This window comes from Schistocerca nitens, chromosome 1 (assembly GCF_023898315.1).
Source record: "Schistocerca nitens isolate TAMUIC-IGC-003100 chromosome 1, iqSchNite1.1, whole genome shotgun sequence".
NCBI classification, from domain to species: Eukaryota; Metazoa; Arthropoda; class Insecta; order Orthoptera; family Acrididae; genus Schistocerca; species Schistocerca nitens.
Window position 1 is genome coordinate 741,758,984 of NC_064614.1, and position 15,418 is coordinate 741,774,401.

The 15,418-nt window shown below is 38.6% G+C and overlaps 2 protein-coding genes across 5 annotated transcripts in view; one reads left to right on the forward strand and one right to left on the reverse strand.

Annotated features, from left to right (window-relative positions):
* LOC126260340 (protein PTHB1) overlaps nt 1–11,093 on the reverse strand; it is a 126,466-nt gene extending 115,373 nt beyond the window's left edge. The window contains exons 1-2 of one of the 4 annotated variants that reach the window (XM_049957668.1): nt 10,712–11,093; nt 4,089–4,953 (exon numbers count right to left, since the gene is read on the reverse strand). In XM_049957668.1, the coding sequence (XP_049813625.1) occupies nt 4,089–4,110 (22 nt within the window). In that variant the 5' untranslated portion in view covers nt 4,111–4,953; nt 10,712–11,093. Of the gene's footprint in view, nt 1–4,088; nt 4,954–9,900; nt 9,922–10,711 lie in introns of those variants that run through there. The other 3 variants (XM_049957675.1, XM_049957681.1, XM_049957689.1) reach the window with 3 other exon arrangements.
* Nucleotides 11,094–13,239: 2,146 nt separating this feature from the next.
* LOC126236932 (uncharacterized) lies at nt 13,240–15,118 on the forward strand. The gene is made up of 3 exons (XM_049946617.1): nt 13,240–13,376; nt 13,780–13,900; nt 14,499–15,118. The coding sequence occupies exons 1-3, from the start codon at nt 13,254–13,256 to the stop codon at nt 14,699–14,701; spliced, it is 447 nt and encodes a 148-aa protein (XP_049802574.1). The 5' UTR covers nt 13,240–13,253; the 3' UTR covers nt 14,702–15,118.
* Nucleotides 15,119–15,418: the final 300 nt, after the last annotated feature.

Consider the following 15,418-nt stretch of genomic DNA (forward strand, 5'->3'; position numbering starts at 1 on the left):
GAAAAGTGGGAGGGAGTAGGGGAAAAGATTGGGAAATAGAAGCTGAAAGGGGGGAAGGAGAGGCAGCAGTTGTAAAGGTTAGGAATATGGCAACAGTGAGCTCATTATGACTGCTGGTGGGGGGAGCCTCTACACACAATGATTTGGAGGATTGGATTGGGAGGGGGATACAGAACAGCAGAGAGGTGGATATAACTGCAGGATGAATGAATGAATGAATGGCCACCTCCAAACTATACCCAAGAGCAGAATGTACTGCGCAATGGCAACACATGCTGCTGAGCACAACATCTGCAATTTCAATGGCTGCTTCACAACCAATGCCATTTGGATCATTCATCCTAACAAAGGCTTCTCTGAGTTACATACATGGGAACTGCACTCACAGTTCCCTTGATTCTGCAACCTCTCTGGCCTCAGTCTCCACTAGCCTCTGCCCCTCATTCACCTCCACCCCAGCCCCATGACACTAATTTCATTCGAACTTCTCTTACACTTTCTTCACTTTTGTCTCCCTCTTCCTCTTCCCTTCCAACACACACCTTCACTTCACTGTGACCTGTGCAAGTGTCTACAGCCAGAATGAGCTCACCAATGCCACATTCCTATCCCTCCCAGCTGTCAGCTACCCTTCTCGAACCCTTCCACTTATTCCCTGCCATATTTCTCCCCTTGTCCACTCCACCCCACACAGCCAAACCCACAGCTGAGCTGCACTGTCAGTACAATACAGTCAGCCAGGAGAACATAGCTGTGCTGATATATTCTGTCAGCTTTGAAGAAGGATTTGTGCAAAAGTTAGAAATAACCCTAGTCTCTTTTGCAGGCCTGTTGACAACTCGGAGCATCAACTGTACAGTGAGCCCTTACATTTACTCCTTCCATTTTTACATCTGAAGAACTAGTTTCTTGCAGCACCTAGGATTGTATGTCCTACATTGTTAGTAGACAGTTCCTGTTTATCAGAATTTTCTTCTCCATCTGCAAATTCCACTTTGATTCTTATGTCTCTTGTAGAAATTTTCATCAATGGATTCCTCTTCAGGTACACATTCACAGTTTCCTATATGGGGACTATGACTGCCTTCCAGTCATGATCAGTAACTTTCTTAATGGTTTCTGGTGTCACTATCTTCAAAGCTGTGGCATGTTTCCTTTTTTAATTGTTTTTCCACCAAGCTCCATGTAACATCTATCATCATATCAACTTTATTGAATGTAGATACCAATGGTGTGGAGGCAATCACCCCCACACTGAGCGCGCCGTGCCGCGCAAAACGGCCGTGCGCGGCTCAGTGTGGACGGCGAACCGCGCTGCGCCGCGTCATGCCACGCTGCGCAGTTTTCCGGCTGTTGTTGGTACATCAAAGGAAGTGGCACGTTTGTGCGTGCTTAGTTTAGACGTGGCTTCGGCTCGCTCCATCTTCAGACCATGCGCGCGCTCCAACTGGAACACAGTGTGCGCCTCGGAGCGCGGACGGCGCTCTCCTCTCTGGAACAGCTGTGCGCGGGGTGCAGCAGTGTGGCGCAGCACGGCGCGGCACGCTCAGTGTGGACCCGCCTTAAAAAGGCACTTTTTGTTTCCAGAATTTCATTGAACTGAAAGACAGCTTACGGCCAATTTTATTCCACTAAAACTAACAGCTATGGTTTAATTGTATATTTGGTTAAGTTGGCTGAATCTCATATTTATATGAATTGGATGAGGCTGCTTTATTTACCATTTTAGTCTGTCATGTCCTCACTGTGTTCCAGTGACCCTTTTACCAGCTTTAATAGAGGCCACTTACAACTTTTTTTCTTTTCATCTCTTCATGGCACATGGAATTAGATTTAGTGTCATATAATCCATTAACCCTCCAGTAACTATTATGAAGTCATCTGATGTGTTGGCCAACATAAATACACGTGAACACTCACTACACCATCACTCTGGCAACAACTGTTGTAGCAGTGCATGTGGCTCCATATTTTATCAATATGCATGTCACACCTTTTACCACTATTCCACAATACTGCCATGTTTCCATAAAAGAAGACTTACATTTTTAAAGCACATGCTGGTGTATTTCAGTTTTCCTGAAGATAGCCAAGTTTCTGGAAGGTTAATCCTTTTTTGTAGTTTTTGTGCAACTTAGGCATAGCTGATAACTTTTTCTGGTTTCCATAATATTTCTGAATTTAATATAATAATTCACTTGCCTATGTCATCTATTGGTACAATTTTTGTATCCAGAATTACTTCATTCCATGGAATGTGTGATTGGTAACTGACTACTCTCTGCCTCTCACTGCACATTCGTGATCTTGCAAATCATAAAGTAGTGCAATACCTTCCAGCAGCAAGTTTGGTAATCTTCTGCAGAAATACCTGCAGACCATTAACCTTTTCACTGTTGCACAGATTCATGATTTTATGAGTAATTCACTTTGGCTGCTGGCAGAGTACCTTGACATAAAATCATCATCATTGCTAGCACAGTTTTTACAGTTCATCTGTTGCATGTAGGACTACACATTTCTAACTGTTCTCTTTAAATGTTTGTAATGGCAACATGGCTCATTCTGGGAACACTTACTTCCTAAATGTGTTGATTTGGCTCCAGAATGTTTCGTGTAGTTTGGCTGTAACTGTCTGTAACTTATTTTTGTGGATCTTTGTAAAGTTCAATGGTCCCAAATGTTTCTAAAATACTAAAGAAATTTACGAATGAATGCCAACAGGGTTCTGGTTATCTATTGGACTTTCACTAATGAGTTTCTGGTAATTTTAGCGAAAAGGAATGATAGTTGCGTGAACACATATTTTTTAAGATAAGCAATGCACAGGGGCAGTTTGAGAACATTTTTCCACATAAGCAACTTATCATTTGGCACTCCTCACCCCAACCCCTTTTTCCCCTCTTACACTTTCACCTCTGTCAATTTTTGCTGCTAATTGTGATATGCATTTTATACATATGCTACACTTGGATGACTCTGGTGCTCAGCTTGGTGCCACAAGCAGCCACTACTAATTGTGATATGTCCTGTATGGAAATCTTATAGTTGTGGTGCCTCTCATACCCGTCTCAATTTGGCACCCCAAATAGCAGCTTTTGTCACTTGGGCCTTAAATTGGCCCTGGCAATGTATTAACCATAAACTAAAAATGGCAGATCATAAACCCATGAAAATATTCCTTCAAGACAGAAACTTTTCCTTGAAATTGATAAAGACAGGGGGCATAAATATGCAGGGTGGTCAGAAAAAGTCCGAAACACTTGTAGGGATGTTGCAGAGCAGGTATGCTGTGTACAAGTTATTTAGCATTGAAATTAGCCAACTGGGAAGACACATGTTCGCATTCAAGTGGTCTGCTGAGGGGACGGGGCTGTTGTGTTGCCCAACGAGTGCTTTGTTTGGTTAGCTGAAACTTGAATTTGAGCACACAGTGACCTGATTGGCTAACTTCATGCTAAATAACTTGGAAATGGCACAACATATCAACTTTTTTCTTAATATTTACATCTCAGCACAATCTCCCCTGCAACATCCCTACAAGTGTTTCACACATTTTCTGGTCACCCTATATATTCATAAAGTACAGTGCTGAGATGATTATTTGGGAAAAATGTACATAAATCACTTTTGTAATCAAGCAACAGAACATAACAATCTGAAATAGCACAGTTTGGTCAATGGGACACCATCATCTGAAAAAATGCTGACGGTTATCACGTAACTGAGCACTAGACACTAATCCACTCAAGAGGGCGACTACAGAGAAAAGGTTAACTTTTTTTTTCAATTTTACCATTATGATTATGGCAAGAATAGTCAAGTTTGTCTTATGTCCAGCATGTTTCATTACATATTTCAGTTGTGATAAAATGATAAAATCCAGTTCCAAATACAAGCGAAAATCCACAGACAAAATGTTTACGCAGTCAATGTTAGATATCCTGCTGCTGAATGTGCTTTGCAATGTAATGTAGGTGACTCTAAAAGCCACTTCTGTTGCTCATTCAAGATGAACCCATTCCTTCTCCCATCACATTTCCTCTACTCCGAATGCTATATAAAATAACTGGTATTCCAACACATACCTGTTCCCATAGTTTTCATCATCAGTCTATCTTCATTTGCCCTTACTTTGTTACCCCTTCAATTTTTCAGTTTCCAAGCAGAATTCCGTATCTCCTTTATTCTTTCATACCTGCCTTTTACCACCACCACCCCCTCCTCCTTCTCAAAGCCCTGCTACTATGATTCCAGGTTTTAGTTCTCATCCTTAACGAATTAATTGCTTGGAACTTATTGTCAGTACTCTGGATTTTCCCTCTTGCCTGTTAGTAGCTATTGTTTCATCAGTCTTCCACATTGCACTTAATATACGTCAATCCTGGGTTTTCTAGTGACACTAGGTTCTTTATACCAACTGCCTATTTTTTGTTTTCTTTACACAACTGTCATCTCATCTTTTCCCATTGAAGGAGAAAATGTCATTAGTGCAGAGTGTAAGCTCAAGAGTCACTATCTTTGTCTGTATATTTGCTATCACTGTTCAGTAGTTAACACAAAGGCATTCATTCATTTCTGACATTTCTAATCCAAGCTTAATTTGTGGTTTGAAATCTCTGGTATTATTTTTTGTGACAAACCTTACACAACAAACAACTTCAAAATCTGTGTACCCAATTTAGCAAAGAAACAATATGTGTCACTTCATATTCTTTACAGTGCAGTTAACACGAATGTGCAGCCTTTATAGTGTGCATCTGTGCTGGTGCAAAATGTCTTTCTATAATGATTGTCATTATTCACAAATTTACACCTGTTGTATGTGCACAAAACTGTCACATTATTTTCATTTTTAAAAGTATGATTTTGTCCTCAGGTTTGGCATCTTTTCTTCTCTCAAGAGTCATTTATTTGACTTTCTCAAATCACAGTGAAGGTACAATGCAGCATCTGGAACAAAGACCAAACATTATGTAAAATCATAAGGTGAAGAGAAACTTTAGGAGTCTTGTAACGAACGAACGAGTTAAACCATGCTCTGTCCCACGAAGAATATTTGAACCTTCAATGATGTATAAACAACCACATAAAGAAAATACAAATAAGTCATCAATGTTCATCACTATTATGTTCATCATTATCTATTGAGCATCCAGATTAGATCATAGAGGACATGTTACTTTGCTGAGGACCCAGAGTCACTTCTCAGCTTTTGGCAAGATCAATGTATAGTTTTATTGACATCTTGAGATTTCGGGTACCCTGCTGGATATCAGCATCATTCATGCATGATATTCTGACAACGTGATTCGTTACCTTCATCAGATGGCCCCTGATGAACAATGCTGATATTCAGCAGGGTAACCGACATCTCAAGATGTCAACAAATCACTGGTAAAGTCTAAAGAATCACATCATAGTTTCATTTACTGAAATAATGTATACACAGCACAATGACCCATTAACATAACTGTGGCAATATTACCATGTCCAGTAATCCATATATATATATATATATATATATATATATATATATATATATATATCATCAGGACTTAACTTGCAACTACATCTAGAACAAATTCACAATGGTTTATCAACAACAGATGCACTATGGGAGCCAGAGAATGACCACACAGTCTTCGAGAGCATTAATTTCCAAGAGCATTAAAGTCCTGTAGGCAAAGACATACAGAGGTGGGCAAATCTTCTATGTGGTAACAGTGGTGGTATTGTCTTTATATACATGACTGAAACCTATTGTAACCCAATATTGGCTGCCTCAAAATGTCATCATCTATAAGACACTCATGCTATCCGAGACTGTGTGGTCAGTCTCTGGCTCCACCAGTGCATCTGCTGCTGTTGATAAATCTTTGTGTATTCATTCTAGGCACAGTCGTGATGTCCTGACGATACAAGGTAAAAAGGGGGTGGGTGAATAATGTTGAATGCTTTTGGGAGAGGAGCACTGAAAATGATATATAGCTAAATGACGTAGTTTTATTTAATTTTTATTTCATTTGTTCCCTGTGAGACACAAAGTGAACCATATCACATCATAATACACACACAACAAAAACATTTGAAATAAGAAAATGCTGAACTGTAAAATGACAAATTAAAATAACAAAAAAACAGGATATAACTTCATTTGACAAAATCTTAATAACAGTCAAGGGAAAACAAAAATGTCAGTCATAGCGTATCGGAAAACAGTCTCAGCATTTGCCTAGAATTATGTGGAAACATGAGAGAAGACCCAAATCAATATGTCTGTACCAGATTTCTTAGATGAAAAGTTTTTCTTAGTAAAGAGTTCATGTAAGCAAGCTTCAATCCTATTAAAGGAAAGTGACATTTTCAACCTGACCTTCTCAGATTTCTTTCAAATTTGGTGCACTCAGTGAGACAGATAAGAGGCAGAAAACTAACAATTTGCAGAGGTGTACAACAATAGTGAAGAAAGTTAAAGGGGGGCAAAGTTTGGAAATAGTGCGAAATTTATATGCATCTGTCTCAGCATAAATTAATTTTGGTACTCATCGAGATACAGCAACGGAAGTTGTATTACTGAAAAGCTATTGAGTAATGCTTTACATTGACACGCAACACGATGAGTTAACCTTTGATCTTGAATATCTCAAAACACCCCAGCTTTAATTTTTTTTGAAAAAAAAAAACAGTATTGTATTGCTCCAATATGTTACTATAAACATGGTAATTATCAAGGTGGCACATTAAAGGTATCATGCCCAAAAATTTATTTTATCAGCACACTATCAAAACACAGAAGGTAACAAATAAATATGAAACACAAATTATTAAAAAGAGCAATTTATAAGTAATGTTGTATAAAAGCATGGTTTATATTATTTGGTGGCTTTATTAACCACTTACAGTGTAGCTCGAATGAAAAGGTAATAAAATGTGGTAAAATCTCATGTCACAATTCTCCAATGAAATTGTTAATGTTCACCAGATATGATGCAGGGAGACTGCAAGTCCTTCCAGTTGGTGTCACTGGATCCACTCTTGTGAGTATGTCACATTTTCTGACAACACAAGTGTTAGTTTTGGCAGAAAAAACAAATGATGGAGATGGTCCATGTGGGTGCAAGGAACTGGCCTATACTTCATCTGTTTCTTCAGAAATTTTCAACACATATGTAACCCACCAATGACTGTCATACATACAGGCAACAAATCCATGTACGTCTGTTACCAACATTTAATTCACCATAGCAATCACTGACTCTTCTCTGTTTACTAAAGAAGCAGAATATGTCTTTGTTTTTACTATACCTTTGTTAATACATATTACATAATGAAGCTTATGTGTACTTGGAATCGTCGTCGTATTCTTGAAATGTTGCTTCACCTTGGCAACTTCTTCATCATATGGGAAGCCGATTTATAATGGAAGACACATGAAGGAACATTTCCTTTGCACCGCTGAAATTACTACTGTGATGTCGAAACATCTTTCTCATGAGGTCGTTTAGACTGGCAAGAGTGGCTAATCTCTTTACCATACCCTACATCCCCAATGCAAGGTTTTTTATTGGGTGCTGTGGCAAAAAAATACCAATGTGCTGAAACATCAAAATATCCCTGACGGTATGACAGATTACTGAATTTTTTTCTGTTTTTGTATTGGGCAGCACATCCACCCAAAAAGTAATAAATGTGCTCTGGAGTTGGAAAGTGACATTTTAAGAAATTGATGAAATTGTGCTGGAAAGAATACACACAAACTGTATCATGCTGAAGGCAGACAGATATTCCCACATAAGACACATGGTGTACTTCATTAACATTTGTGTCTCTGTAGTAAGCAGCATATGGGTCAACTATAAAGCGTGAACTATTCCAATGAAATCCCTGTACTTCATCCTGAATGGTGAAGGAGCAATTCTTTGCAAAATCACAAACAATAAGATATTCACTTACTCTAAGTTCTTCTTTAGTGGTTTAAAAAAAACTGTGACTGCTGCTAGATGACAAATAAAGTGTAGCAGGAGTGGTCATAAACTTGATGCAAACACCTCAATGAAATCATCTATTGAATTCGCTAGTCTCTAGAACTACCCTATTTGTTGTTAACCAAGCTTGTATGCAATTTCATCAACACTGTTTGTAGCAAACAGTTCAAAAAGATAATCAGTCTGTCTTGTCACCCTCGGACAATAAGGAAATGTGCCTAAGAAACATATTGCAGGTGCAGGATTACATGTAACAAAAGCTACACAATGCATGTACAATGGTAATTTGTGTTCTTCATACTTTGTTAATTCTTTCAATTTCCATCCTTCAAACATTAACTTAAATTCTGGTGTGAAGCCCACAAACAGAATGGGTCTCACTGGCATTGGCAAGAATACAGTGCAGTGGTCACAATTTTGAGAATCCAATATTTACTTCTGGGTATGTATCTCTGAAATATGCATATTTCGTTAAGATTATGCAACACTAGCTGCTCCTGCGTATGTACTCTAATTCCATTTTCTTTCATAGAGACAGTTTTTTCTTCCTGACATCACACAGATCACATTATGATTATAGTAAAAACCACATACATGTTGAACAGTTTTCTCATACAGTGTCTTACCTGACTGCATTTGGTGTCATTAGTATACCATGTTCTGCTATTAACCATTTTACTCTTTGATCTGTCTAATCTGAAGTAGAAAATTCTTTCATGGTTTTCCTTACATTCTAGCTCTTTGGAAGTAGTACCAAAATTTGTATTTTGTCACACATACAGTCTGACTTGTGAAACTTGTCTTTCAGCGGAGCTATGATTTGTCTTTCTCCATTTCTTTCATATTCTTTTTTTTTTTCCTTGTTGTACTGTATAAGTATGCTCCAACACCGAGGCAACTTTTTCAGTATTTGCTTTGGATACTTTATCTCACTGTGAAGCCTCCTTCTCTTCACAGGAGATTCACTTAAAGACTGAAGGATAGTACTTAAAAAGAGTCAAGTGCCAGACCTGATACTATTTCATGGAAGTACCTAGCACAGCTAAGGCAACACCTGCAGGGATTGGTGGGTTTTGTGATATTTGCTTTCTACATCTGCTGCAAATTTTTCCACCTAGCAATACATTTGGACATTTTTTTTACTATACACTCCCAAACATTCCTCAAATAATTCTTCTGTATTCTTGTGTCACTTTCTCCTTTACATGGATTGTAAAAATACTATTTAGACGTGATTTTTTTTTAACAAACTGCTAATCAATACTACAGCAACTGTACACTGCAGATTGCATACATCCATGAAACAAGCTAATGATGTTTGGCTGACGAAAGTCTCTGTGACTAGCTGTTCACTGCAAGACATGTTCACCAACTGGACAGACTATTGGGAGGAAGGGGAGGAGAACAGAACAGATGCATGGCTGCTTACTATATTTTGTAAGTGCAGTGATGTAGACGAAATAAATTTTGGGCATGAGGCCAGTAGGGTGCCATCTTGATATTTACCATGTTTGTAGTAACATTTTGGAGCAATACAACTATTTGTTTTTCAAAAAAATTGAAGAAGGGGCATTTCACATATTCAAGATCAAGGTTAAGATCAATGACCTTGTATGTGAAAACAGTTTGAAACCCACCATCTTGCATGTCAATATAAAGTTTTACTCATTTGCTTTTCAATTATACAATTTTCATTGATGTATCTTGATTAGAATCATGTTTATAATCGTTTACACTGAACCAGGCAAGTGTAATTTCACACAATTTCCAATCTTTGCAGACCTGGAACTTCCTTCACAGTTGTCATATAACCCTGCAAATTGGCAGTTTTCTGTCTCTTATTTGGATCACTAAAAGCACCAAATTTGAAACAAATCTGAGCCGGTCAGGTTGAGTGCTTTGTTGATTTTACCTTAACGTACTCCTGTGAGATTATTGTTGTCTGCTTTTCAATTTGTGAGGATTACATACAGTAATACAAGCTGGGTCCCTCTTAGCCTGGGTTTTGAGCAAGTTGCCACCTTGTCTGACCAAATTCTCTTTCCTTCCAAAGGGCAGAACTCTGAACAAATTGCTATTCCTACAAGGAATAGAATGAACGTGCCAGGACAAATGCCACACAATCACACCACAGAAAAACAGAAATAATAATTTATAGTTAAAGGATGCCAGGAAGAGTGTTCAGCATACTAACAGCAAAACAAGAAATGGCATGGCAACATATTGTAATAATTACATGTCAGAGAGGGTGAATCAAATTATTATCTACCACATCTGGAGATAGAAAGAGCCTTGTTGTCAATGTATTTATAATCTTTGGAACCGTGAACGAATTGGTCCTGAAACCATTTCCAATTATTACTAGGCTATGCAATGTAAGTTACACTGCCCAAAACTAGTTTTATAATCCACTTTCCAGTAAATGGATTCCGTTGTGTGACAGTTGCATACTGACTAGGTCCTGTATAATCCAATCAGTACAAAGCATTCATTGCATCACAATATTTTAGATTTTATTTGATGTTATCTTTCAAATAGCCTAAAGTGTGCAAAAACTGAAATTAGAACGACGTGTATTTACTCTCGTTCTTTTATATCTTATATATCGTTATCTCATAACTCTTTATCTTGTCAGGTGCAGACATTTACTGAAATGTTGAAAATATATTTACTTATGACATTTTCTCAAAATAAAAATTTCATTTTGGTACATTATAACTCACATTCAAAACATCTCTTTTTCATTCGTGGCCTGGTATGCGATACACTGCTGCCAATATAACACAACAGCTTAACATTGCATTGCTGTAGCAAGTTCAAAAACGAAATATGTTTGCTGCACATACATTGCTTCAACAAATTACTACTTTGCAGTTGGCGTGTCGGTGGAAAACGATTTTTTTATTAATTTCTGGCGATAATTAGAACTTAAAGGTATCAATACATTCCCGACAATAAGCCACATCTGTTTGCGCAAACATTAGCACTAGGGCCAGGGGTGGCAGGAAATCGCGTATGTTAGAAATCACAGTGTTTGAGAAGTCACAGTTATCACAATAACAACTTTACAGTATCTAACTGCGATTTCAGTCACAATTAGCAGTCGCAAGTACCATTTCACATCTTTCACATTCAACGCCGTGTGCCATCTGTTGGCCGCATTTCGTACTGCTATCTGGTGTTATGCTGCGATTTCAGTGACAAGTCGCAAGTAGCAACTAAAACACGCAGTTAAAAAGTCGCAGTAGCAACCAAAAAGCGCAGTTAACAGTGCACTGTTGGCCAAAGTTCGTACTACGCTCTTTCTCTGCGATTCACTATCGAGTCCAACTACGATTTCTGTGACAAACCGCAACTGGAAGTCGCAGATAGCAACTAAAAAGCGCAATTAACATTCTTTGCCTAGTGCCATCTATTGACCGACGTTTGAACTTCGTTATAAGAACGTCGTGCCTCACGAAATCGATGTACTGTTAACTGAGTGCATATTATATCACAGTCTAACATAACAGTCGCGACACTTCGCCCCGATTTTGTTGCCTTCAGCGCCAGCAGCGCTCCAAGCGGCCGGTAGGTTGAACTGTGAGTTTGACGCGATCGTGAAAGCGAATAGTGATTGTTTATTTTGATTTATACAATGGTTTTTACCATCGGGAGCGTTTGTAGCGCAATAAATTGCAGCAGCAATAGGCAGAAGACACCGCAGCTGTCTTTTTTTTAGGTTTCCTAAGGATCCTGAGAGGTATATACCATGTATCGTCAGGATTCACTTGCAAATGTATGTGTATAAATGATGAATGTTTCTTTTTAGGAGCAAAAAATGGCTAGTTAATAGCAGACGAGAAGACCTTATGAAGAAAGACCCGGTTTACCTGTATAATAATACTAGGTTTTGTTCGCTACATTTCGAACAAAACCAGTTCATGAACACAGACAATAACAAACACGCGTGGAATGCAGTACCCACACTGTTTGACATTCCAAATAAGCCACCTCAACTGACGATGAGAAGGAAACTGCCACAAAGATTTGACAGTCAATCTAAAGTTGTAAAACAGTCCAATGACACAGAAGCAGCAAGTTCAACCCTCCATGTATTAGTGCCAGATTCGTGAGAATAGTCAACACAGACCTACATTGACGATGAACTGGGTAGATTAAGTGCAGCTGTTCGTGTCTTACAAAAGCGTGTGAAGTGTCAGAATGTGCAGATCGCTAGACTTCGAGCGAAACTATTATGGGACAAGGAAAGTGCCTACAGACAGATTGTTTGAAAATTATTCAAATATTTGGTTTTTCGTGAAATGTTATGTAATCAGCTCATTATAATGTTTTCAGCATATTTCTCCCACTATTTGGAGGTCGTACTTGTGGCAACAGGCGACAATGACAAACACAGTAGGCCTACAGAACGATAAACGAGCTGTTCATCGCTTTTGCATGTAGAGGTACATGTCTGTGTTTCTTACATGTGAATCTGTGTATTTATATTCTTTTGATATCAACGTGGTAAGCTGCAATTCTGTCCAATGTCACAAGTGTTCTATTCATGGTTTTTGTCCATACTTGCGCTTGTTTTAGAATCATTTTTAGAAACATATATGCCTTCTGATACTATACAAACTCTTGGATGCAAGAAAATAACCCGAATAATTCGGAAATTTCGTAGGAAATGGATGCAAACAAACATTATGCTTACGACGCGTCTGACGTTCACCTTACCTGCCGCTTGGAGCGCTAGTGTCGCTCCATCTGTCAAACGGCAACAACTTTTACGGCAGTGAGTGTCGCGACTGTTATGTTAGACTGTGTATTATATGACAACATTCACAGTCAGCACCAATTTTGGTTGTTCAAACAGAAATGTGACTCTGAATGTATTAAGGCCCGTCCACACGCATGGCACATCACATGTGCGCAGACAGATCGTTGCGTGTGGACAGAAGATTTGCACCAACCTGAGGTGTGCGCAAACCTGGAAGTTGGAGGTTTGAGCGAAACCTCTCAACTCTGTAGGTTCAAACCACGAGGCATTATACGTAGCTATTTCAACTGGCACCGAAATCTCATTGGTTGGCGGTAAGAGCCAATGAGACGTAGCTGCTTGTAGGTAGATCTTTGAACGCTTCGTATGATTTTCGCGGGACCCATCTCATCGTCGCATGTTACACTACTATGGACAATGTTGAACGGACTCGTGGTGTGGCAGGCTTGTGTGACGTGTGTGGAACAAATTTTAATACAAGAAAAAGCTTGTACCGACATATGAGGGTGAAGCATCGCAAGAATATTTATGTACATCCTAGGAAAGAAATATGCAATATTTGCGACAAGTTGGTAACAGACGTAAACAAACACTTGAAGAGACTCAATTTCGCGTCTGGAAAGGTAGGAGGCAAGTTGGTTACCTCTCTGTCACCATATGAATGAATGCTGCGTGAATCTTAATGTAACACAACTGCAAGCAGATGGCTGGTTCGTAGTCAAGCGTGCTATATTGGCGGAAATATGGAGATATCACCAGTGTGATATCGGGGGTGCGGTCTTTCCTCTAAATTTCTAAAGTACTTTCATGAAGCACAAATAACTTATTTTAGATATTTAAGTAACGCAGGCCCTAGTTTCCCACCGCGGCTTCACTGTGTTATTCTACATCCCTGAAGATTCTCCTTCATAATTGGCAGTATGAAACATGATGGATGAATAAGTGCATTAATTGTGCTTACACGTTCTTTTCCCGTTGCAGTACGCTATTAAGATATTAAGCAAAAACCTGTGTTTTTTTTTTTAGATGGCATGTACCGAGTGCAATACATTTAGATGCCCTCGGAGGCAAGAACTGATACACCATTTGGAGTGTGTTCACCAACAGAGAATGGAGTGCAAAGAAATGACATTTAATTCTGTGGAAGGTGAGGAAACAAAAGCATAGTTTATTATTTCTATTTGCCAGATAACTGATTTGTACATTGTTTGTACATGCAGTACTTTCCAGTGAGTTAATGATATGATTTAGTTATTATTAGTGTTCATGTTGGGTATCATTTATGTAAATATAGGTAAGAAAGTATCATAGGGTAATCAATGATTGGCAATAGGCCTATATCTACAGTGTATAACTTAAACAACTCTAAACTGACGGACTTATTAAGGTGTTAATCTGGATTTGCCCCAGCATGCTACATGTTTCTAAATCTTGGTGGTGGTGGCAGGCTGATCTGTAGTGTAGCCCTAGGCTTAGTTTGGAATGTTGGTATAAAGCATTCTTACATTGATTGTATGTACATACCTCAACCATTTTCAGATTCTATGACACATGAGTAGGAGAGACTGTCTCCATTACCATTATTTCTCAGGCACCTTGCTTATAATAATTATTAGAGAGCTGCTAATATGTTTTGACCTTATTCAGTGTTATCTTGTGTATTTCAACTAAATTATTTCCTCAGAATAACACACAAATGCTGTACTTAAGTTTGTATTTCTTATGCATTGTAATTTTAGTTTCAGAGTTCTTTCTGTGGAAGGAACAGATGGAAGCTGAAGAGAAGGTTTCCTTCATAAGACCAAGGGGAAAACAGAAATGTGATTATTTTGTTTGCCACCGTTCTGGATATGCTGACAAAACAGCTTCAGGCAGAAGGTTAAGGGAACCTTCAATCAAAATTGGTGACACCTGCCCTGCCTGTTTGGTAGTCGAAAATGTCATCTAACATGGTTAATGTCAAGTTCTACAGGACACAGTCTCTCTGTGGGTAGCCTACATCTGACCACAGCTGACAGGGCAATGGTTGCTGAATTAATTGCACAAGGTGTTCCTGATACTACAATTTTGAAGAAAGTGAGAGAGAGCATTCAACTTGGACTCTTCAGAAGAGTTCATCTTTTAAGCAAACAAGATATTAGAAATATTAGGAAAGAATACAAGCTGGACGATAGTAGTGCACACCAAGATGATGCAACCAATGTTGATCTTTGGGTGAGACAACAAGAGTGCCTAGGGAAAGATTCCCCGGTGATTTATTACAAAGCCCAAGGCACTGAGGATAATGGAAACAAATTATCAGAAAGTGACTTTATGATAGCCCTTATGACTGAGTATCAGCAGAAAATGGCAAAAAAAGTTTTGATAGACAGCACACATGGCATTAATAGGTATAAATTTTATCTGACCACACTGTTGACCATGGATGAATTTGGTGCTGGATGTCCAGTTTCTTATTGCCTCAGTACACATACTGACACAAGGTCCATGCGAGTTTTCTTTGAGCAGATTAAAAAATGTATTGGAAACATTAAAACAAAGGTAAGAATACAGTTTCATTAGAGAATGTTTGATCCACTGCTTGCTGAAAATAACTATAGCATTAACATGTGTGTTTAATTTTTATTTTTATAGGTATTCATGTCTGATGACTGACAGCTACTAC